Here is a 26663-nt window from a genome sequence, read left to right on the forward strand (position 1 = left end):
CCCCTGGAGTTTCCCCTGTGTCATTACTATGTAGTCCTGACTTTCCCCTCTTCTCCTCATATGTGCAATTCTCACTGTACCGACAATGTTGTCATCTAATTGCTAACTGTGAATCTGAGAGCTTGCACTGCACTCTCTCCAAATGTACATTTTGTTTATACTGAGGAAGGAACATTACGTTTAAAGAAGAATCATGCTTGACCAAGTTCCATTCATGTCAGAAACATATTTAATGTAGAAAATTGCACCTGGCAGATATACTCTGGTTCCAGTATGTGCAACTATTATGTGTTTTATATTATTTTATCAGTTTTTAATTGTTTTTGATAGAGGCACTTGGATCGATGTCTTTACAAGTCCTAGCTCTTTGGATGGAGTAATTTTGAAGTTAAGAGCAAGAGCTATGCTCACCACGTTGTTTATATTTTAAATTTTTTTGTGTTTGCAGCTATATGTTTAATGGTCTGTGTTCATAATGCGCATTGTATTATACACTTTACTTTTATACTCGTATCATTATAAGCTTTTGAACAAGCAATATCCTTTTGTTTGTAGAGAAATGATTCAACTGCAGGTGTCCCCTTCTTATTTTATTTTTTACTGTGCTTCTACACAAGGCCTCACTTCAGGGTTTTAATTTTCTTTTATACTTTGCATTAGGAGGGTTTTATTCAGGATGACTTTTTCTGCATTTTGTCTTGACTGAGCCACTAAAAATTAATCCGTCTCTCATTTAAACGAGATTGGATTCAACCTCAAATCCCACGATCAAACACGATGATGCATTCACAATCCAGAAAAATGATGAGCACTGACTTTAATGGATGAATTGAGTCACGATTTTTAAATTTATATTGCTGAAATCCTTTGCACTGTTTGAGGTTGGCTTTACAATGGTCACTGTTTTAAGATCAGTGCCCAAGTGTGTAAATGTGGATGTCTGATCTGTGACCTGTCTCTTTACTTTAATGGTCTTGTTACCTGATCACTGATACTACACCAGTATTTCAATGCTCACAAGCTTTATGTACACAGAATATTTTTGTTATTTTTTACTGAATTACTTTTAAAGTTGCAATATGAAATTCTTGTTTGTCAGATGAAGAAACGTAGTACAGATGAAAGGCTAAAGCCACTAACTATATATTACATCTGACCGCAAAGGAAAATGTGTTCTCCCCTATTTTCAAGATCTGTGATGGTTAGATGACCCAATAAAACCTGGGAACTGAGAACATGGACAATTCTTTTGTACTTTATGGTTTATATGTGTAATAACAGGGGTCTTGTTTCTCTTCAGAATCAATGCACGGGTCATTCTCATGTCACCTTGTCCCTTTTTAAACATCTAAACTTCATTGGGTCATCTAACCTCAGAGACATTGAAATGTTGGATACCTTTTTGTGTTAGAACCAGCTTCTGTATGATTCCAGCATCACACCATTTTTGGTTCCATACAATAGAGCATAATAGGAATGAATTTACACAAATACACTCATTGTTCTCATTATCAGCTCTCCAGAGAGACCACCTGAGCCATTGGGCTGAGCATGAGGTTTTCCATTTTGCTGGAATCAAAGAACATGAATTCAGCAATAATCTGTTTCCTTTTACACGTTGGTGGATCATCTGATGAATTTGAAAGTGTTACTTTTTTCATTTTTGAAATACAGAATACCATGTAAAGGATACATCATGCCAATTAAATTCCATTTCTGAATGCATTTGCATTGTATGCATTATCATTTTTTAGATTAAAAAAAACTTGTCCCTATTCATTTCTTTATCTACTACTAGTTTTATTGATACTGACACATTTCTCTGACATTACAGTCATTATTCTTTTGCCTGTTAGGTTTGTTATAGAGTACAATATTTGCACCATTTTAACATTCAGGTGCATCTAAATGTATTTACAAAAAAAAAATAGTTCTTCAAATTTTATCTCTTATATTCTCCTGCAAGGCCTGTATTACTCCAGTAATACATTGTTCTTCATAATGTATTTCAATATAGATTATTCAGTTCAGGTGAAACACATTTAGGCTTAGACTCGAAATAGATAAATAATACTAGAAACAATACATACAATGGTACTATGGCACACATACTGTGAAATCTGACAACATGAAAATGCAGGATTTTCAGTGTTGATGAAATGCTGAAGAAGATAAAAACAATGTCCAAGGTTAAAGGTTGCCTATTGAGCAGAATGTTGCCTGAACCTGTAAAGGATTTTTTTTTTAAAAAACAAAACAAACAAAATGTTTTGTGTGTTCCCAGTACACCAGGCAATTGGTTTACTCTCCACAAAGTACTTTCTGTAATGGAGGGGCTGTGAAGTATACAACATAATGGACAAAGTACTCTACAGAGTAGGAGTGAAGACAAGTTTATGCATGTTCGAAGATCTTCCACTAATCTAAATGTCGCTTTCCCACTAGGATAAACTTCTACTGAATTTGTAGGGAAAAGCTTAGGTTGGCATGGGTTGTAACTGGGACATTATTTATGTTTTACAGACATTTTTTGCTATTGTTGTCTAAAATAATTTTGTGAACAAGACTGCAGCAGTACCATACTCAGACTATGAGAAAGTCTGTATGATTTCATATAACTGAAATGATAGGTCTATTGTGACTGTTGCGATAAGAACATATCTTTTACATTATCATGAAAGATGATCCATTTAGTTTCTAGTCTGTAAATCAATCAAATCCCCATTTTTTTTTTTTTTAGAAAATGTGTTAAAATTCACATCCCAATGCTTGACTTTCAAATTAACTTTTTAATGTTAAGGCATCAACAAAGGTAACAAAAATCAATATGCAAATGATTTGGAATTCAGCCTTAAAATGGGAACACTCTATGTGAACAATAAAAAATAGACTTGCGTGTCAACCTACTTGGCTTCACCAAAGAAAAAAAAGTGACCTAAATGGATTTCATCTGGCCTCTCTCTTCCGCAGGGTTACTGTGGCGTCAACAGGAAGAGAGCTGAGGTCAAGCCTTGCGGTTTGCTCCACTAGATGGCGAGAAATACAATAGAATAAAGAGCAAGTAGACTGGTCTGTATGGCCTTGTGAAATGGCGTCCCGATGAGATGGTGCTTAAGTTATTTGCCTCGTCGTCACCACTAGTCTGCAACAATTAGACCTACGAAGAAGCTTAACTTTACCGCGCAGAAGTATTTGAAGGCTTGTTAATGAGGAGAATTAAACATTGCATGCATGCTCGGAGCTCAGCTGAAAGTTTTCTCGCATATTCAACAGATGACAGCTGAGTTCAGGGTGTGCGTGCGTGCAGTCACGGTATTGAGCATTGTGATAGTTATGTGTTCATGTTCATGCACACGCAGCCAAGTAGAAACAAGACAACAGTGGGCTAGATAAGGGGGATGCGCTTATGTGGTTGCACATCAAACACTTTTATACGAGCTATGTTTACGCCTCTCATCTGTTCGCCGCCTCACTTGACTAAAACCGACGCAAGGGTTGTCGGGAAATGCAGTTTGTATGTGGATTTCCTTCCGATGGCGGCGACAACGGGACACACGCTAAGAAAATACACTTCCCACAATCCCACGCGTTGTTTTCAGCGACCCCATCTTGTGTCCTCCTCATGAATATATATCAGCCAGTATTTGCGTAGGAGGTCGGCCGACGTTCATTTCATATTCTAGCGCTGTATTTTGGTCCAAATGGGACGCACAGTCACGTCTCCGCCCTGATATGTCTCTGCGCGCCCTGCGTCTTCCCAGTGAATTTCATCGGTTAAAATGTTTTTCTGGAGCAGCGGAGGAGACTCCGACAGGGAAAGGACGGCAAGAAGTGAATGACTACTAGTGGAATAAGTCAGCAACACCGCCCAATTGGCGGACATTCACCACTGTGGGCGCATATTCAGGCTTTTAAATGTAGACGCTGTAGGTATAACCAAGTGCGCACCGTTATTTATTTAGAGTGGGGGACTTTTCATTGGCAGAGATGGAAAGTGTGCAGGCTGTCGCTGAGGATGGAGGCTCGACCAAGTTAATGAAGAAGCCCAGCGGACCGTCTGCCGCCCGGGGGAGTCCAGCGGACGATGGCGGTGGACATTTGGCACCCTCCCGCGTAGATGCAAAGAACGGGAACGGTGTTTCTCATGCTGCTTCCACGGCTGGATCCAGTGCGTCAAACCGAACTGTGGCGTCTAATGGCCGGAGCTCATCCAGCAACTCCAGCTCCCTCCTGTTGAGACGGAGGCGCTTGAAGAGGAACCTCTCCGCCGCAGCTGCAGCCACCACCACCACCACCTCCTCAGCTGTCACCGGCGCCAAGATGAACTCGGCCCTCTCCTCTGCGTCTTTACACACTCGGAGTCTGGATCGGAAGACTCTGCTGAAGCACCGGCAGAACATGCAGCTGCAGCCCGCAGATCGCGAGTGGGTTCGAGCCGATCTCCACCGGGGCTCCATACATGTCCACGACAGACTGACGCCCTCATATCCCAGGCCGGTCCTTTGCACTATGGACACCACAGCCGGCGAGGTGGCGCTCCGTCTGAGTAAACTCTGCAGTAAGTCCAGCTCTGTTATGCGCATTTTTAGTAAAGACAACATCAAGACTGACCAAAATGGCAATTGCAATGTTAAGTATGAATATAATGATGATCCATGCAAAGTCAATGAAGACTCAAGTATAAAATGCAACCACCTGACTCCACTGGAGTCTACAGAATTGAGGGGTCGCCCGAGTGACAGGTTAAGACTGCTGCTTATGGAGAATGCAGATGAGCAACAGGACGTTGATGGAAAACTTTTCACCCCAGAGTCAGAGTCACAAGACAACATTACGTGCTCACTGTCAGATTTAAATTCTAATTCTAACATGGATAACCCCAACGATGATGACTCAGAGCACAGGAACGGTGTGGACAGCTATGGATTAAATTCTGGCTCAGATGTGGAGAGTAGTGCATTTGATGACCTGAGTTCCGGGGCCCGGCTCAGCGAGCACCGGGACTCCCTCAGTGATGACATGATTCTGGGCACAGATGCATCCATCCTCAGTCCCTCGTTTGATAGTGCCACAGAGGGCCATGACATGTACGGCAGCTCCTCAGACGAACTGGAGCTCGACTGTCCTGCGTCGAGCACAAGCATGGACCACATCTCCCAACATCATACAAATGGTGTGACCGGCAACTATAAGCAGTGCAACATCGCACATTTAAACGACATTGCCAACAATATGGGGCAAGATAGCAGACTCAACCCCCACAGTCTGGGCAGCCTGCCACCCAGCAGCAGTGCAGGCTCATTGTCCAGAGCCTGTTCTACAGGTAATACACCTGACATCCAAGATCCCGACTGTGGCCAAGTTGCTGTAAAATCAGGGATGACAGCAGATTACAATGGAGATTCCTGTGAGTCCGGCCCCACACTGTATGTCCAGTTGCATGGTGAGGCTGTCAGGAGGCTTAGCCCAGATGAGAGGCCTCTGCAGATCCAGAATGACTTTCTCTTTAAGCTTGGATTTAAGGACCCCTGGAGAGTTCAAGAAGAAGGGCTTAACACAGAAATTGGCTCCTTGTTGCGTTTCTATGCAGGTAAGATATTAATTTGTGGGCATGATCCATGATGCAGGTTTCTTCTCATTTCAGGACTTGTTAAGGCCTTCCTTTTTGCACACCACACAGTTTGGACTTCACAGTTGTAGGGTTTGTAACAGGTTGTCAACCTGTGTCACAGAATGAGGCAGGTATATTCTTATATATATATAATTCAGAGTTTATTATAACATGGATCTAATAGAGTCATGCAACTAATTGTTTCCCTTTTTGAGACAGAATTAAAGGCTCATATGAGGGTAATAATATTTTATTATTCATAACATTTCTTAATCTGAACACAAATCTCTGTGTGCTGTTACTTGCATCAGTTAGAGACACATGTTTTAAATTCTTGTCTGATTGAAGAAAACAGTCCCACATGTTTTTATTTCACCACAGGCAAGGTGAGTGCAGCCATTGCAGACTTTTGCCGATTACTGCAGCAGCAATTCAGAGGGTTATTATTTAATATCTGTTAGGCAAAGCCTGTTTCACACTGATGGTTTGCCATGTTCTGGTTTTACTCTGTGGCTGCATTAACAGGTTAGACTGAGGCCATGGTCCAAAGGGGATTGGTTTGCCAGATCTACCTTGCCTCGGGGGCTTCCTTTTTTATTTATAATTTTAGGTCTATTTTTTAATTGTTTGTTTGTTTCTTCTGGCCTTGACTGTCTTTGGCGGACTGTAGCAGCACACTGTGCTCCCATGGACACGCATGACATTGCCACAAAGCCATCACCACAACTTATGGTACTCCGACATGGGGCCCTTTCCGGCTTTTGCCCCATTATCATCCTAATGAAAAGGCTGAATGCCTTTGTGGTTGGATGGAGAGTAGGGGTGGGAGCAGTATGGCTGGGAGGACCATAAACCCTCTCTGTGGACTCAGTGAATTCTGGTCATTGAGATGCTGCTCAGTGCCCGTCCTATTGGCATCCAGTGCAGCTACTGTCACACTAACTAACTGCCTGCCAAGCTGAGTTAACGTGCTCCTCCAAAGCCCAGGAAGCCCTTTTCTTCCCCAGGCCACTGCCTCCACCACTGCTGCTATGGCTGTTGCTGCTGAGGGAAGTGAAATTGAGGGAGGGAGGGTGAAAATGAGTGTCTGGTGAGGATAGTTGATGAGAAACTGTTTGTTGGGTGTAAAGTATGGAAAATGGAGGCACTAACACTCTGTAGCTTCCTGTCCCGAGAGGCTGTTGAACCAGAGGGTCACTCAATACGAAGCTGAAAATGTACCATGTGCTCCCTCTCACAGTCACATGCGCTTTATGACCTATTGTGCTTTTGAAAGACTGGCTTGCTTGAGGTACTAAGAGACTGATTTCATTTAGATAGCATCATATGGCAGGCTGTATGAGCATTACACTGGGGCTCATGTGGATGGATGTACATGTAGGGAAAAAGCAAATGAGCGCTGCAAGCCTGTGCAGTCAGCTGAGCTCAACCAGCAGCAGCAGCAGCAGCTGTTAAAGGCAGGGAAAAAATGCCTTGATGCCCCTCTGAGGGCAACGCCTCCACATCCCCATGTGAGACAGCTTAACTGTGGTCACCTGAGCTCTCTCTACAGCCCCCCACAGCCAACAGCTCCAGTCAACACCCAGACTACAGTCTGCACATAAGGCCTAATTCTCATTCAGTCACAAGTAGAAAGACATTGAAGAATGTTTTCATACATGCCTGTAGATGGAAGAGCTGTAAAGAGAAATCAATGCTCTGTGACATGTCTGACCTGCTCTCTCGTTGCTTCCTTACGTGAAGGAAGTATGTGAGGAATGTACGCTGGCTCCTCTAGAATGTCAGGCACGTCTGCTGAGAAGGAAGTGGAGGGAGGGGGTTGAGGGGACGGAGTCTACGAGGGGATACCACTCTGACACATGTTGAGCTGTCTTTGAATGGTTGTCTTGCCCAGATAGTGGAGATAGAGCCAGCCTCAGCTGACTTGCTGGCTGAGTCTTAGGCGCAGCTGCCACAACTGTAGACCTCAGTCACACTAAGGGCCTTTTTGTCTGCATGCCCGTGCATGCTGAGTGGCCTTTGATACAGGAAGTCCAGTATCCAAATTCTCTATTATTGCTCGCTTGTTCAATAAGAGCACTGTGCACTTTTAACTCTAGATATAACTTAGAAGCTGAGTAGCCCGTTAACCACTCTGTATCTTTTAATAAGCGTGACAGATGGGGTTCTCAGCACTTCACATGATTAAGGAAGCAGTAGAATGATGGTAAGAGGCAGTTAAGTCCAGTAGTTGCCGTGGTGCATCTTTGGACAATGCAGAGTCCAGTTTGACTTTGAAGGGGTCAGGTCATGCATTGAGTGCACAGACTCTGCAGTGGCCAGATGAGAGAACTCACTTTGCCCTGGTAGATGCACAAACACACACGCACACACACACACACATACACACACACACATACACACACATGTACAGAAGGCTGCCTAGATCAAAGGGCCGCTGTCCTCTTTGGCAAGCTGACGAGTGATCCTTTCAGAGCTGCCCACACAGGAGCCTCTTGTAATGCCGAGCCAGCTTTATTAGAGTTTGAGTACAAGGAAAAAGAGTAATAAAAAAAAATACACACTACACAGACTCATATAATCAATATATGCACAGTCTGTTGCTTACAGGCCCAAAATGCTGCAGTTCCCAATGAAAATACGCCTCCAAAAGAGGCTTGTGTTTAACAGGTTTTCCTGAGTCACAGCTATGATTTAAGTTCCCATGCAGGAAAAATTGTAGTGTACAGGTCAGTGTCGCTCAGGAACAGGGCTTCTGCTCTGAGGACAGGAGATCCTCAAACCCACAAGTAATGAAGTTGTCCCCTGCTTGGATGGCTCTGTTGCCGCACCCAGAGTTAGTAGTGTGTGTGTGTGTGTGTGTGTGTGTGTGTGTGTGTAGACTTGCGAGAAAAGGAAATGGCATACTGAACCTTAACACACACTGGCACAGGGTCTCCCTAGAGGTGGAGAACCCAGAGTTCTTAACCAAACCAAAGCAGCACACTAAATAATTTAGATTCATTAGCCTACTCAGCAGGCCCACATGCACTTCAGCATACCCATTGCTTTTTGTGAGCTCTCTACTCACCCTATTAAAGTTGAAATATTTGCTTTTTAAAAGCAAGTTCTTGTAAATCTAAATTGGTGTTAAGATTTGGCCTGCTTTATGAGCAGAATTAATGACCACTGGCATTACACCGGCCTAGAAATCATCAAGGTATTAATTTGTCTCAGTTCCACACAGGACCAGTTTATAGCCCAGGCTTCTGTGAAACAAAGTCAAGGTCGCTGACAGTTTCAGCATGCTGCACCCAATTTTCAGATAATTCCTATTTTGTTTTCAATATGTGGCAGCAAGGTGAACTTGGCAGAAAGAATTATTCTTGCAGAACTAATAAAAGCAGAGATAACTGATGAAATGTATCAGATAACGGCCCTACTATTATCTCTACACTGTGTTACTGTGTAACACTAACTTTTTACAGCCCAGTCCATTTATGATACAAGTGACAGTGTTGTGATCAGGATTAGTAATGTGAATTACTTCTCTGTTTCTTAAAATAACATTGTATAATGCATTTTTGTTATTGCATGGTTTTAATATAAGTTTTTATAAGATTCTCAAACCAAATTGTGATTTCATTCCTACTGCCTCATTCACTATTGAGGTGCTTATTTGCTACTTTATTACTTTTGGGTCTAGCAACAACTCTAAGGCCAACACTGCACAAATCTTGCCCTTTTTTGTCATAACCTGGTTCAACTCCAAAGTATTTTCAAATAACATATTATGGTCTTTTTAGGAACCAAAGCATTACATTCACATTTAGACTTGAAGGGAAAAACCTTTTTAACATCTCACTTTTTGTGTTATAATACATCAATGTGACATCATGGAAATGTAAAGCTGTGGTAAACAGCCACCACCATCCTACTCAAATTAAAGGTTGTAATCAATATTAGAAGAAACCAAATAAAAGCACTGTTGTAACGGAAAACCCCCCCAAACAAAACTCAACAGAGACGCAAGTCATGGAAGCAGCTTGATTCTCACTGGTATGATCGTCTGTAGTCCATGTAGACCTGAGACACTAACATTTTAAAGAAAGACAGTGATAGTTCAGTTACTCTAAAAGCTTTGAGGAATCAGGACTGTATCTTTTCGCTCTTACCTCAGGCCTTCTCTGAGGAGGCAGCGACTGACGTGATGACTTAAAGGACTCTGCATGGTTTAAAGGCTTAATGAAGCTCCCAGCTTTCTCCAGCAGGCTGTGGCAGCTATTAAGAAGAGAACCACTCAGCTTGTCTTGTCTGTGCCACGTCACTCTCTTTGTGCCGTCTGCACAGCAGATTGCTCTCACACTTACATCTCGATGAAAATATTTTCAAAGGCAGAGGAGGGGGCACCTTATTGCTTTGTTTTTATGAATGGTCACTGGTTATGATAACAATATGAGGAGCCCTTCCAGTGGTTTAGTGGCATTTTGTTATTTAAATGATATTCAGGTTATGTTTTACAGCCCTGCAGGGTTTCATGAATTTCAATGGTTGGGTGTCAGTTTCATTTTAATGAATAAAAGAGGACTTTCAAAAGTTTTTTTCAGCATCTCTGTGAATGCAAACACTACTGGGAGAACATAGCAGAAGTGAGGCACTAGGCTGCATCATCCTTTCTCACATCCATGTCCTCGCTTGACAGCTAATGGTCTTTCTAAACGGCCCATTGCTGAGTCATTATGTAATTGTGTAATCAGATTTCACACGTTCCAGAGCTCAAATCCAATACGCATGTGCCGGTGTGCGCTGAGTTTTTTTTTGTTTTGTTTTTTTTGCTTTAACTAGTGTACGTGCACGCTCAAGATAAAACAGGAGAACAGCACAGGAGAAATTAAAGAATAGATTTATGTTTTACATGTGTCTTCACGTGCGAGCCTCACGTGTAGAAGTGGTCTTAAATGAAATGTGGTTTGCGTGGAGATGGATGTGGGTGGGGGTGGGATCTCTGAGGATTTACACGTGTGTGTGTGTATGTGTGTGCTCCATGTCTACCGAGGCAGACATGGAGAGGATGGCAGTGTCAGCTTGTAGCAGTTAAAGCCAGGGGAACTGTTTTCTGTCTAATATAGATTGCCTTCTTGGCTGACATCCTTCCACCCTCCTCTTCTCTGCTCTCACACTGAATCTTCCTCCCTCTCTCAATTTCTCTCATGATCGATCCCCCTCCCTCTTTTCTCACTATCTCTCCTTGCATCTCCTCCTCCCTCACACCATCTGACAGTTTCCATTTATCTCCCCATATCTCTTTATCTCTCCTTAGCTTATTGCTTTTCATTCCAGGAATTACTGGTTACCCTCATAATTTTATTTAAAAAACATTAATAAGACAAAAAAATAAAATAAACACAGCTTAGGTCGTTATTTCTGCAACCACAGCACACTTAAAAGCACTCATTCTTAATGTCATAGTTTGTGAGTGAGGATGCTTTGGTATTCAGTTGTGTTTAATACATGCCCCCATGTGGAAATAAGTGAAAAAGAGACAGAGTGGCATGTGATTGAAAATCTCATTGCTTTGTGGTAAGCTTCTGAATCTAGGCTGAACAATGTCATGCTGATATGTCACTCCTGTCTGCCTGTCGGCCAATTCTGAAATAGGGGAATTGGCTAAGGAGGTTGGGAGGGGCAGCGGCTTTTCCTCCTCTATGGGAGCAGCATGGCCTCTCAGCTGCCTGTCAAACTACCCCTGACGAATGCTCCTCCAGAAATCTCGGGGGGACTGGGAGAGCTGGTGCTTGTGAGCAAAGGCAGTGAAAAGGTTACCCTTTCAGTGGGGTCATGGAGTAGGCTGACTGTCCCCAAGCTGAGCACCAGCCCCTGCCCTGACCACATGCATGAAGGGGGGATTAGAGGCAGGCCAGCAGGGGCTCACTCTCTGCAGCTTTGATCAGCAGCAGCATGGCCTAATACCAGACAACATCTGCAACTCTCAGCATTAAAGAGGCCCAAAAATTCCGATTAGGGAACACACGGCCTGCTTGCCTGCTAGTGTGCAGGACAGAACTGTGTCAGTTCCTGGATGGGAGGTTTTTAAATACCACTGCTCCAGTGGTGCTTAAACTGATTTGTTTTACAAGGCCCGAGTCTCCAGAGACGTTATTTCACGTTGTGTTTCAAATTCCACTTTCTTAGCCTTTCATTTGCTTTCACGTACTATACAGTGAGTGATTTCTAAAGGATGAGATTAGTGAAGTCGTGGATTAGGCTGTTTATTGGCGATTTTGTTTTCACGGAGACACCTTCCTGCACTGCGGATACAAAAGGCTAAATAGATGGGAGTGTTTTGCAAATGGTATTGTGTGAGTGGAATTCACAGCGTTGCTAAATTGTCCCAGAATCTTTGTTTGTGTCATCTGGACACAAACAAAGCTAGATACAGTGTGTGTTTGGGTGGTGCTCAGCTTCTTTCTTTAGACTCTGCTCTGATAGAAGGGCAGGGTTGTTGATATGAAATGACCCAGTTGAAAGTTCATCTCTCTCAAAAAATGCTGAAGCGCAGGAATAGCACTTCCTCATTGGTTAATATGTGTGTGTGTGTGTGTTTGTTTGTGCGTATTGTCACTAGTTTATTAGGTATGCATGTGCAGTCTAATGCAATCAAGTACAGCAATAAATTCTATTATGTGTATCTTTGTGTAGCAAATTTTTAGTGGTTGTGCTGAATTTATTGGCAGTGGAGCCCAACTGAAATATTGGTCAGTCAATATTACTGGCCGGTATTAGCCTATCACGGATGTATTGGTATTTACGTAGTTGCACCAATATTTTTAGAATTTATTTTAAAGTTATATAGGCAACATTTTATGCATATTTCATATTTTTTTCTTAATTCAAGTTTAATATATATGTGCATGCTTTTGTTTGAAGTTTACTGTTTCAGAACAATGGTGTCATTTTATACAGTGTTCCATTGCATATCTTTGTGTGTTTGATATCCACCTATGAGGTATCATTACAAAAAGTGTGTGTTTATATATTCTGTTTAAATATGATTATTGACCAATACATCAATATACATTTTTTTTGGGCTACCTAATAACCGTATCAGTCTCAGCCCTAAAAATCCAGTATTGGTCAGGCCGTAATTGGCAGTGTTGGAAGACGTATTCAGACTATTTCAGTAAATTAAATTATTACAAGTCATTGCATTTACAGATGTGAAAGTAAAAACATTTAATAATCACTATGTACCTAAAGTTATTACAGACTGTACATAATATTATTGGGAAATTACTATTGCACTTTTGTGTGCTGATCGAATTGCTGCTAATTATAACAACTTTGTATGCTGTTAGCAGTATATCTATTTTAAGTGGTAAAAAGTATTTTAAAATATATATTGTATGACTTGTTATGTAGGAAAAAAAGGAAATATTCAAATAAAATACATTCTACCTAAATTAGACCTAGTGTAAGTACAAGTATTTGTGTAAATGTACAGTATTAGTTACATTTTACTGGTGTTTATTGGGCTGTATTTTATAGGAAGGCTTTTCTAATATTCCCAAAAAACTCAGCATTTCTCTCAAAAGCCAAAAATAAGTCTGAAAAATAGAAGATTATGAGCTTCATAAGCATAGGATTTATTGCCGACACTCTTATATTGGATTACATTAGATTGCACAGGTGTACCTAATAAACTGTTTAATTCCATAAGGGCTGAGGTCTGTGAAGCTGAAAGTCCTGAGGAGACATCATTTTGTGTGCAGTGTGTCACAATCATTAACATGGCAATTGGCTTGTCACTTGCTGTTAGTGGTTTCAGTTTGATGATCACCCAGATCCTGGAAAAAAAGCTGTCACCTGCTGCACCAGGAAGTTAGCTCTCTCTCTCTCTCTCTCTCTCTCTCTCTCTCTCTCTCTCTCTCTCTCTCTCTCTCTCTCTCTCTCTCTCTCTCTCTCTCTCTCTCTCTCTCTCTCTCTCTCTCTCTCACCCCATGTTCCCTTCCCTCTTGTTGATCTTGTACATGCTTACTTTTCGCTGGCCGGTCTTATTCTGTCTCTAGTTCCTGTTTTACATACATGCATAGTCATTTTATTAACTCTCACTTAGCTAGCACCCTTTTTTCTGCTTCTGGTTAAAAACTTCCCCCTCTTTAGTTCTTTTTTTTTCTCACTATCCTTATCTCTCTCTATCCCTCTCCCTCTCCCTCTCCCTCTCTCTCTCTCTCTCTCTCTCTCTCTCTCTCTCTCTCTCTCTCTCTCTCTCCCTCTCTCCCTCTCCCTCTCCCTCTTCCTCTCCCTCTCCCTCTCTCTCTCTCTCTCTCTCTCTCTCTCTCTCTCTCCCCCTCTCGCTCCCTCTCTCTCTGTCTCTGTGTCTTCCTCCCTTAGCACCCCCACCCCCCCCACCCTCCTCTCTCTCAGTGCCACTGTGTTCACATGGCCCCTGCATGTGACATGAGGCTGAGCCAAAACACCCCGGATGCCCGCTTCAGCCCTCCACTGTTCCAGACCTTGTTAAATTTTAAACAAAACAAAAGGAAAGGAGGGAGGGTGCTTGTGGTGGTGGTGGTGGTGGGTTGGTGGATGGAGAGGGGTGTTAGAGAAGGAGAAAGAGAAAAGTGAGCACGTGGGGTCAGGGGAATGTGCAACAACATCACAATCTCATTCATTCACTCGTCCACTCCCTGTACATCATCAGTAGCCCTTTAATTCTTGCGCTCTCTCTCTCTCTCCCCCCCCTTCGCTCTTCTTGTGTGAAAGCCTTCCTCTCTGGACTGACTGAACTGGACCGATTGTAGCCTTAACCACAGATCTGGGATCTGATTACTTTGTGGCCTGTCCTTCTGTGGCTTTATTGAATAATGCCGTCTTCATGGACAACTTCTTTTCTCAGTTACCCAAAGGCAACTACTGCTCACTAACATCAGATGCATCTTTTTATTCAATAGAAGAATAGCTGGACTAGAAATAATGAAAACACTGTTTACACTTATTATTGCTTGTACTTTTCCTTTGTATGAAACTTCTGCTTCTTGTCTCTTACTATCAAAGGAGTGCTACAACATGGCAGCCCTTAATTTAAAGTGAAATCAGAACAACTTGGATGCCTGCGACATCCCCCTGGATCATGGCCAGATTTAGTTAAGCTATGAGAGTTCTTCATAGCTTCTGATAACAAATGGCATTAGAGGTTAAGTACAAACAAAAACTATGATGCGCTTATCTGTGTGTCACTGATGTACCCTCAGGGAAACTTGGAACTGGAAGTGGTTTGACTGCCTTTCATCGTGGATCAGCAGCTATTAATCCAACAAGCAATACAAATTATGTCATTGTCACCACTCCTGCTCATAATGCTCATGTAAAAACAGTTTCATATATGTGGTGCATAATGATGAATGAGATGACAGAATCAGGTGCGCCTAATTTGTTGGCAAATTGCAACTAGCCAGCATGCAGTGCTAGAGAGTTGTGTTCTTTGTCCTCAACTAAAAATTAGATTTATATGAAGATAATATACAACATGATTACAACATGAAAAATGTGTGTCAGTGTTCATTTCGGCTCCTGAATATTATCTTACAACAGATTTGAAAAATTGTGGACCTTTCTCTTTAATGGTTATAAAGTGTGTCAGGTTTGATGCATTTGTGGTGTCACATGTCACAAATATTTGTGGACAAGTTAGGAGAAAAACAAGTTCAGACTGAAGCCTCAAGCCGCCGTTTTTGGTCCAGCCTGCAAAGTATTCACCCCAGCAGTCACACACACACACACACACACACACACACACACACACACACACACACACACACACTCCTCATAATATTACAGTACAGTACACTGCTCTGGTATTCACCCAGCCTCATGCTCACACCATTGCTATTCTAGTGCTGCATCTATGAAAATGTTGCTGCCGCCTACTTAAATCTGCTTCTCTCTACTCAGGAAATCTAGTCTACTCGTTGATTGGTAGCACATGCTTAGTACACACAGTACATAAAATCACATCTGTTCACTGTGAGGAAAAAAAGTTGTCATGTCATCTTTTCAAAACACAGACTTTTTAATCTTTTGAACTACAAAAAACTCTTCTTACGTTTTAAGGCTGTGTGTTGCCATGGTTAAACGACATCAGGGATGCAGGTAGCGTCAGTGCACTTCAGTACAACAATATATATTGTGTCATGACAGCTAAAACTGAAACATTAGTCAATCGATCGAGTAGTGAATCAACAGAAAATACATTTGCAACAATTTTGATTTGTGATCAATCATGTAAGTGTATTTTCTGGGAAAAATACTAAACCCCCACTTGTACTAGCTTCTCAAATGTGAATATATTAGCTGTTTTTCTTTGTTGTGTATGATAGAAAAATGATCATCTTTAAGTTTTATACTGTTTTTTTGACAAAGCAAGACAGTTAAATATGTCAAATTAGGCTCTGTGAAATGTCAGACATTTTTCACAATTTATACACATTTAATAGACCAAAACAATCAGCGGATGAATTGATAATGAAACTAATCAGTAGTAGCAGATTAGCAGAGTTTATGTCACAGGAAAGAAACAGTGATAAGGTTTTTCTTAGTTGTCGGTGAGCAAACACGCAGCATGACACAGACACATAAAATCATATTGTTCTCATCTTTGACCTTTAGACATGTGACGCTGCTGCTGCTCAGTTACTATGCCCTCAGTCTTTGAATTATGACTGAGTGACTGACTGGCTGACATGTGCACACGCACAACCCTCTTATTAACACATTATATGAGGAGACAGGGTTTTGGTGACAGTGCAGTGGCTGAAAAGAAGGGACTGAGAGGTTCTCTTGTGTGTCTTGTGCAACTCTGGCATTCCAACAGTTAGCGCTTTGACTTATTATCTCAATAATGTTGGCTTTTCTAACACCATCGCTTCAGGAAGGATGTCTGGATTACTCAGGGATGTCAGTGCAGAGTCTTTAGAGCTGCATACTTAACAGTTCATGAATTAGGATGGAGACTATTTGCTAAATGTCAAAGAATCACATCTCTCACAGTGCTGTGACACAAACAATCCACCTGATTATCGTTTTGCAGTTTTGCCCTTTTCTGACCTTTTAAAATTTCTCCCTCTAATGGTCGTCTGCTCCGGCTTTTAGGCTGAATGTAAAAATATCCGTTCCTCATTTCTTTCAGTGACAGGCATTATTAATGCAGCGGTACAAATGAACAGGGAAACCCAGGGCGACAAACAGGTGGGAGTCGGTGCAAGCGGATTAATCACTGACATAAACATAACCACAGACACACACATAAACTCTGGCATGTGCATTCACTTGCATGCGCAGTCCACCACTATCAGCTCTAACCTTTTGCGCGACATCAAACCTTCACCGGCTTACCAATTAGTGTTCTCATCTCGTCTCTTTAGCTTCGGTATCAGAGGGAGGTGTTGTCAGCCTGCTCCTTTATCGCTACTCTCCCTTCATCCTCGCTCTCACATTTCACCCTCCCCTGATGCACTTCCCAGGGGGGTTGAATGCTAGGTGGGTAAGCCTAAACCTCTGTGCCTGGGGGGGGGTTATTATACTGGTGCTTAAGATGACAATACCTTTACTCCCCGCTCTTTCTAGTTCTAACTCTATCTTTAAGCCCTCTAAGGCACTGCACTTTATCATGGCTGTGTGGAGTGCTGCAGAGACAGGCTGCTGCTGTGCACAGGCCATTAGCAACTGCTGAGTGACAGAATGCGGAGGCTGAAGTGACACAGTGATGCCACTGATGAGCAACCGGTGTCCTAAGCGATGAGATAATATGTGTGTTTGAGAAATCTCTTGATTTGGGTGAATCTTAAATGTATGTGCAGCTGCATAATCACCTGTTCCTGATCTCACCAGGCTAAGAGCGTATTTATTCCTCTCATCTCGATTGTTCTTGCTCTGGCAGAATATGGCAAACATGCTCAAACTGAAGTAGGGCTGATTATTTTTATTGTCAATTAATCACAATTAATTTTAGATGTATGTGCAGCTGCATAATAATATTTTCCTGATCTCACCAGGGTGAGAGCATATTTATGCCTCTCATCTCAACTGTTCTTGCTCTGCTAGAATGTAGCAAATATGCTCAAACTGAAGTAGGGCTGATTATTGTTACTGTCAATTAATCACACTTTTGTTCCGGATTTTTTTCATATTTTTTCAGAGTTGGTGTTGGTATCTGGTGATATACACAAGGAAGAACAAAAAATCTTCACTTTGAGAAGCATAAACCAGCCAATGTTTATTTAATTATGACCTAAATGATTACTTAATTTAGGAAAATGTTTGGTTTATGCCAGTGTTATCAATTGATTTTCTTTCCATCCACAATTCGAATTGTGAGATCCATGAAAAAATAAGTATGAGTTGTACTTGTAGTCAGTGTTTTCCATCCTTGCTTCATATGTTATGAGCTCATTTGGTGTTGTATTGATGAAACTTTAGCGCATGCACACATACACACACACACACACACACACACAGTATAATGGAGCTCACAGAGGGAACATGTTTCTTGGTTCATGCCTTTTTTAAAAACTCCTGCTGGTAGAGAATCTATCACAATGTTGTCATACGTTGTTTGGTAGCGTCTGGGATTTGCTTTAATTGCATCTTCGATCATGGCTGCAGACTGCCTTTGTGCCATAGTGCATGCATTCCCCGCGTGCAAGGCTGATTATGTGTCCTCATGTGTTAGCGAGAGGTCTGTAAGACTGAGGGCGAGTGCTGCATCATTCATGAGTGTGTGCCACCCTGTGCCTGGACTGCAGTGACCCTTAGCTGTCAACAGTGTATCCTTGAGCATTATGGCACAGTCTGTGCTGAGGACACACTGCAGGAACTGTTGGCATGTGAAGGGCTGTGGGTGGGGTCTGGGGATGGGGATGGGTGTGCCAGCTTAGGCTGGAGAGGAAGTTGTGAATGCAGAGTAGGAATAGCTCAATAGGACACTCCTAATAATGTAGTATCTGTATTATCTGTCCCCTTTTCTGCTTTTACTTCTCTTCCTCGTTGGTGAGGTCAGAGAGAATTGTCAGCCACAGAGCAGCGACCCTGGGCTTCCATGTGCTACCTAATGACACTTAAGCAGGATGGATCCATACTGAAATAGGTCAAAAGAAGACTGGTGCTTTGTAAAGGTGTGAAGGCAGAGAGGTCAGGTCATGAATAAGCTGGGCTAGAAATGGGGACTCTCTGCAGGGGCAGACACATAAAACCACTCAGACTTTAACAGTTTACAATGGAGGAAGGAAGCGCTGCATGCTTCTGATGGCTCATATGGCAAGTGCTCTTTAGTAGAGCAGGTAAAAATACAAAAAATAAGATCCAGGAAGTTTTGCTTGATATTTGTGCTTAAGTGGTGCAGAAAACCATGTAAAAAAAGGCACTCACTAACATGAATTTATCCTTTGAGCATATGGGAAACTTCACCGATCAATACATACTGACTAAGTCTTCATCATGTCTCACCCTGATGACCCTGACAAACACTCCCAAGTTTATACACGTTCTGTTTGGTCTTTCCATGATTGTGTGCACCACTTCAGGATAAATATCAAGTAAGACTTATTTTATTTGTATTTCTTTTTATTTTCACTGAGACTGAACAGAAGAAAAGAGGGAAAGCAGAGGGTAATGGAGTATGGATGACAGCTTGAGATATTGGTGCCTGATGTTATATACTTCAAGAAATGGATAATAGAGGAAGTTAAGTAGGGGAAACTTTTGAATTTCAGTTCAATGGAGGCCTTCCTGGCACCGAAACAATAAGATATGCACATACAGATACATACACACACGTTTAAAACATTTCTATTCATTGTGTGTGTGTGTGTGTGTGTGTGTGTGTGTGTGTGTGTGTGTGTGTGTGTGTGTGTGTGTGTGTGTGTGTGTGTGTGTGTGTGTGTGTGTGTGTGTGTGTGTGTGTGTGTGCACGCGCAAGCAAAACAGAGACACATTACATAACTGGGCACCCTGGCTCTCCTGCCAGTTTACTATCACACAACAGTAACTCGGTTCACACGTGTGCAGGCTTGTTTTATTTTGTGTGTGAAAGCGCAGCCTCACATTTGTCTCTCACGCACTCATGACCCTGCTGGTAATTCATTATTTTACCAACATGGAAAAAAGCCTTCTTTCATTCTCTTCCACTCAGATGAACAAGTTTGTCATGCATTCAAACTGAATGTACATGGAGCTGCATTACATAAACACTCAGAGGGTTTTTGATGAAGAATACATCTGACCTTTTGCTAGGAAGATATTAGATACTTGCAGGAAGTGAGAGAGGCATTGATGTGTTTTCTGAGTTTGTTAACCTTAAAAAAAAAGGAGAAAAAAAAGATGTTAAATACGCCCAATACTATGTGATGCAAGGTCGTATCAGAAAGCTTAACTGGTTGCTCGTCCTTAGTGAATAAACCTAACAGCTTCTCTTTGGTTTAAAAGAATATGCCAATACATGACTGTGCATATGGCTTTCCTTTTAAATTAATAATTCTGTTATTTGACCATAATTTGTATTGGTTATGAGAATACTATACTCACCAAGTTAATTTCTGAGGTCTGGAAACACAGCAAAATGAGATATTAGAAAAAGTCTGGCAAGGCAAGGACCACAACAGGGCTTTCCACTAAGGCACAGACTAGCCAGCCATAATAAATAAGTAGCCTGCCAGGGGGTGGGGGGGCAGCTGTTGGTGGTTAGGGTTAGGTTACGCCATAGCCATGATCATATACACTAGTCTTAAATGTAATAATAATAACAACACTATATTCATATTTATTTTCATTGATTGAAACTTGGTAGTAAAAACTAAAAATATAAAATACTCTGAAGTAAAAGACATTTCCAACAGATAGTCTCAGCCTTTCTTTAGATCCTCAAGCATTGTTCTATGTTGTATGAAAAAAATTGAATTGGCAACAATGAATGCCCCTTTTGTGATGAATAAAGAACGGTAATCTGAATCTGAATCTGAATACTATTCTGAAGCACTTCAACTGACCACCACTTCTCTTCTTTAAGAAGCATTCCAGAGTCTGCTGATTTGTAGATCATTTTCTTTTAGGTGGCATCTTTCCTTTCTCCACACCTATGGGCAGGAATAAACAATGAACATTCAAAGCAGGAGAACATTACTCCAAAGCCGTTTATATTATTATTATTATTAGCCTAAGTGTGCCTGCATAATAGGCAGGCTATATTCATTTCTCAGACATTTCCTCTAATATTATTGTTATTATTATTATCACCATCAATATCTACTCTATATATTATTATCATATCTATGTTATTATTATTACAACAACATATTGCATCTTCTTTTATTCATTAGTGTAACTAAGTATCCCAGACAGTAATGCACCAATGAAAACTGTGATTTGCGCACCGAAAATAATAAATAATAGGCTATACAAGCTCACATAGTATTGCATCATGAGGCGTTCTGGGTTTGTAATTCGCTTATTTTCGGTGCATGACACATTCACGCTACTGAGTATGCTATGAATGAACAACGCCAGCAGTCTGCAGTGATGGCTACACAATTAAACACTCAGTGCACATTTCTCCCTACGTAACTAATAAAAAATACACTCTTGGTTTCATTTGTACAACCAAGACTCTTTTGATGCCAGCACGTGTCGCAGGCTGTGCTAGTTGAACGCTTGAAGAGAAGACTGGATTACTGGTAGGACATCATTTTGGGCTACCGGAGGACGTACCGTTTTTATGGTGACAAAAGAAGCTCTGCGTGCACACACACCGCATGTATGAGCCGCGGATGAGTTTCTCTCACTTGTGAGCAATGAAGTCGGTGTTGATCAGAGTAATTTGTGGTTATATCAGTACAAGCAGAGCGAATCACAACTTTAATGAGTGCGGTTCAGTTTGACATTATTGTCAGTCTGTTAGAAAAACATTTAATTTTATTAAAATCGAAAAAATAATATTTCTAGCGTATAGGCTATAAAAATAATAGTCATTAAAGTAGCTGGCTGGACCTAATTGTGTAGTTGGCAATATGGCCGGCAGCCCGCGCTTGTGGAAAGCCCTGCCACAAGCCGTCTGATGATCATACAGGTCCATACTTTGAGCAGCTATTCTGTCCAAAACACAACAAAAGAAGACAAGCAAAGCATGCAACGTATGTTCTATATAAATTACTGTTGCTATACTTTTATTGATGCTAATAAGTTTCCCTGCAATTGACACATGCACTGGCTTGTGTCTCACAGATTTCATCCAGTATATGCATACGTCCCACAACATTTGAATCCAGCACAGGAATGCCAGACTCCACCACTGAACATGCAAAGAGCAGGCAGGCCAGTTTTGTTGATCTAGTAGACAATGGTGTTCCATGACTACAGTATCTCTAGTGATGAATCTTAATGCAGAAAGATATACTGCATCTAAAGGTTTGAAAGTGGAACTAGCTGCCTGCCTGCCTGTAAATAACAACCCTGTAATCAAATACAGAGAGGAAAACTCCTTCAACATTTCTTTTTCTCATAAATAAAGGAAAGCAAGATTTATTTCTAAAAAGTAAGCCAAACTTTAATCTTAGCTTTGATACCATGGCAATATGGATTTTAAAAGTTTTTCATCCACCCAAATATTTATACTACTGCACTCTTGTATGGTGTTATTGACAGAAAAAATGTCAAAACTGCAACAGACAGTATTTCTTGCATTCAGAAACAATTTCCATTTTGAACAGTTTAGGACTAGCTTCAAATGATGACAGAGTTTATGAAGGAGGTTAAATGATAGCTGTAGATTGCCAGTGACAGCATCAATAGAGTCTGTAGGCAAGTAAAGGACGGTGTCATCTGCATATAGATGGAAGTTACAATTGTACAATGAATAAAACTGATCTAAGGACAGAACCTTGTGGAACTTCTTTTTTAATGGGGAGAAAAGAGGACTAAATGTTACCTATCTTTATACACTGTGAGAAACTTCTGAAACCACAGACAGCTACCATTTTCAAAACCCAAAGAAGAAAGTTGTTGTAAAAGCAGAGAGTGGTCAACTGTGTGAAAAGCTTTTGTTAAATCAATAAAGAAAAGTAGCACAGTTTGCTTTTCTGTTATCCAACACTGGTACTGTATTGTTAATAACTAAAGAAGTTTCAGAATTAGTGCTACATGTAGGCCTGAAGCCAGACTGAATTGGACTTAGTATAGAATGTGTGGACAAAAATGATTTCAGCTGTACAACAAGTGACCTAAGTATTTTTGCAAGAAAGGATAGTTTTGAGATTGGATGATGGTTATGTAATATAGATTTGCTACCATCTTTATGTAGAGAAAAAACATAGGCAGTGTATAGGAATGTAGGATTGATGCCAGAGGTAATGCTAAGGTTGAAAATATGAGTTATACAGAAATTAGATGTGCTGAGGAATTCAAAGTAAACGGTTCCAGTTTATCAACACCCGTTGATTTCTATGCATCAATATTGCATAAGACATATCAACATTACATAAGGCGTCAGCTACCATCCTATTAGAGACAGGAGATAAGCTAAAGAAGTGGTTTACTTCAGCAGTAATATAATGAAGGGTGACCTATGTTCTTTCTCACAACTGTTGGGACTACACTAAGACAAGGCTGTCAGTTAGAGTTAATTATTCATTAACAACACAGGCAGGTAGGGCAGTGCGAGAATCGTTAGAGGCAGATTTTCCAGAATTCATTGTGATTATTATAAGATGAATTAGTGAAGAGTGCCGATATTCATCAGTTTTGGCACTTATCCTCAACTGTCTACAAGCAAACCAACAATAAAGATCTTTGGTCCACCTAGCCACAGCCCTCGCTTTGTTTCAGGAATAAAATATGGTAGAAAGCTCTGCAGTCAACCAGGAAGTGAACCTACATCTTGTTCTTGTCTTTTTAAAAGATGTATGTATCTAAAACTGAGTTAAAACATTGGTAAAGTAATTTAAAGCTAGCTTGGAATCAGGGTTTTGGCAATGATTGGACTGGACTAAAGATCATGTAGAAAGGCCTGGTCATTAAAAGTTCATTTTGACCACTATGTCTGAATTAGTTTTCCTCAGTTTTCTGCATTTCTCTGGCCTGTTTGTTAATATTAATCCAATTAAGCTTGACTTGGAGGAATCCTTCAGGTTGGGAGGGATGTAAAATGAGCTGTGCAAAATTAAGATTGTAAAAAAATTCTTCAAGATTATTAAATGCTGAGGTAAGCCAGTCTAAATTGAGTTCACAGTGGATAATCACCTCATGATCAATGATTGTTGATCGACTACATAGAGAGGTCTAGATAATCTTTCTAAACTTTAAACTTGTTTACATCCTTTCTTATCATCTGACCACACACTATTTTTTGTTTGTTGTAGTGATGTTGCTGTTTTCCTACATCTTAGGAGTTACACTTTTAAGAGTATTTCATATTAGAATAGATATGAAACAAAATGAAGACCTCAGTTGTAATGGACTGTCATTGGAAACGTTCATAAATTTTTTTAATTCAATTATACAATTACCAATTTTGTCATCTGAAGAGTGTATAGTGTCTTTTTTGCGGAAGTTTTAAAGCAAGGACTGAGATTAGCTCACCTAGCCTCACCTAGCCTTACAGTGTTTTCCTCTCATGAGTCTTTCTGCCTCAGGTGACAGCATATGCCTGTGGCCAACTCCTTGTCTGTCTGTTTGTCCATGTATGTATCGATCCATACAGTGTTTTTTCTGTCTTAACCATGGCAGCTTAACTTCACTTTGTTTCTCCTACTCTTCGATCCTATGGATAGCTCTTTATTTCCACCCCCCCCCCCCCCCCCCCTTTAGCTATAGTTCTCTGTACAGCAGCATAGCTCATAGTATTCATGCTTGTACAGTACAAGCATGTAGCACATGGACCTTCATTATTTCTTTATTTTTTACTTATTTATTTTACACGCGCATTATCAACCGCAAACATACTAAATAATTCATTTAGGAGCTCTGCGCACTTTCACAGCCTTACAATAGCACTCAGATTTACATCAATGCATTCAATTAATTTATAGTACGCACTCACATATTGTATTGTATTGCATGCAGAAACCTTTGTCCGCTCTGATGACAACATTTGCATTTGCTCACACACAAACAAAGGGTGAAAACAATCCCTGGAGCTCTTATATGTGTGTGTGTTTGTGCTCTGAGCTCACTGATCAGTGGACTCGTGTTTTCCAATGTAAGGTTTCGTAACACACACACATTACATAACAGCGGCAGGAGTGGAGCCGGGAAGAAAGGGGGGGAGGATAAGGGGAGCACACATCTGTGTACGTCAGCATCCAGCCCTTCCACCAACAAGAGGGAATCACTGGGTAGAATCTTCATATTTCACACACCAATGCAGACAGAACACCTGTGATTCGGAGCATCCATAACGCAGCTCTCTGTCCACTGCATCTGGGTCTATTTTTAGTGGTTATTGATTGAATTACATGATGAAGCATGTTCACAGTACAGTGGGTGGTGTGAAGGACAGTGCAGCTCATATAAATGCTGCTATTGCTTCCTCTTTAGGATACCAGAGTTGCTGTTCCTCACTGCAGCTGTCAGGCATCCGAGACATAGTTTGCATATGTTTATGCTGCTGCTTAAACAGAGATCAAGAATCATGTTCACATAACCTTATATGTGAAGTGAGAAGTGGATAGAGTGTCTACAGCTATGCATTAAGTCATGTTAGACATCATTTACAGAAGAGCAACTCAGTGTGCAAGTGGGTCAAACTCCAGCAAAGAGAAGATATTTCAGCATTACAGAGCACACTACAAATCCTCCTTCAGGTCATCCCCCTTCCATTATGCATCCCCACACTGCCCCTACAGGCAGTGAATGGTAATGCATTGACCTGATAACTGATTGTACAATGCCTTTAATAGCAGAGGGCTGTTTAGTTCCCTTCTCCCCAGGGGCAAAGGGTAATAATGGTTTGATGGGGAAGATATTGCAGGCTGTGACCTCATTTAGATTCAGGATGTGTTTCACTGGACTGGAAGAAAAGTTGTTGTATAGTGTCAATGCTTGTGTGTGTGTGTGTGTGTGTGTGTGTGTGTGTGCATGCGTGCGTGCTTGTCTGTGTGTCTGTTTGTCTGTCTGATGCATCCTTCCTGGTGACATGCTTAAGAGAGATGAGCTATCAGAATTTGAGGGCATCCATCAAACTATTAATTATCCTGCACAACCTCCCTCCGGAGATGGAGGTACATGTCATGGTCACCTGGGCCACAACATCACATTTTCTCTTGCCCCTTGTCTCTGTGTGGCCCTGCTCGTTAATGCTACATCACCACCTGATAGCGATGGGAACAAAAAGTTAATTCACACACACACACACATACTGCCTGTCTCCTCATCCTGTATTATGATATTTATAGATGTTCTTTTAGTATATTTCAGAAAATTTAAATTAACGTACTGTAAAACTCTCACACACATTCAGAAGCATGGCATCTAAAGTGCATAATGATTTAATCATGTTTAATTATTTTATTAATTAAGACATAATGAAAGCAAAGCAAGCTGTGACATGAATGATTAAATGAATACTCAGCTAGTTAATCATCTGCTTGTGTCATTGTCTAAACACCACAGAGTCCGTTTATGCTTGAGTGGGTCTTACAGAGTCACCACAATTGGGTCAAGGTTATTTTGTCTGATCAAAACTAAGTTGTGAATTAAGATGGAGAAACACGACTGAATATTACACACAAAATTGTTTTATTTTTATTTTTATCTTCTTATGTCTTATGTCTTCTTGCTTGCATACAGCGACTTGTCTTAATTGATGGTTGAGATTATAGCCAAAGTTATGTCCCAATTTCTGCTCTTTATGTGCATCAGTAGAGCTGCAACAATTAGTTCATTGATTGATTAATTGATCGTCATAAAATTAATCTGCAAGTATTTTGATACTCAAATAATAATTTTAGTCATTTTTTAAACAAAAATGGCAAAATAAAATGTCTGCTGTCTTGTGATGATTCAGATGATACATGAAAATGTAAAAGGTAAA

General features: G+C 40.9%; 1 protein-coding gene across 1 annotated transcript in view; it reads left to right on the forward strand.

Annotated features, from left to right (window-relative positions):
* The first annotated feature begins 3696 nt into the window (after positions 1-3696).
* phlpp1 (PH domain and leucine rich repeat protein phosphatase 1) overlaps positions 3697-26663 on the forward strand; it is a 47570-nt gene continuing 24603 nt past the window's right edge. Inside the window, exon 1 of the mRNA XM_053330023.1 lies at positions 3697-5590. Within this exon, the coding sequence (XP_053185998.1) occupies positions 3988-5590 (1603 nt within the window). The 5' untranslated portion in view covers positions 3697-3987. The remainder of the gene's footprint in view (positions 5591-26663) is intronic.

This window comes from Scomber japonicus, chromosome 12 (assembly GCF_027409825.1).
Source record: "Scomber japonicus isolate fScoJap1 chromosome 12, fScoJap1.pri, whole genome shotgun sequence".
NCBI lineage: Eukaryota > Metazoa > Chordata > Actinopteri > Scombriformes > Scombridae > Scomber > Scomber japonicus.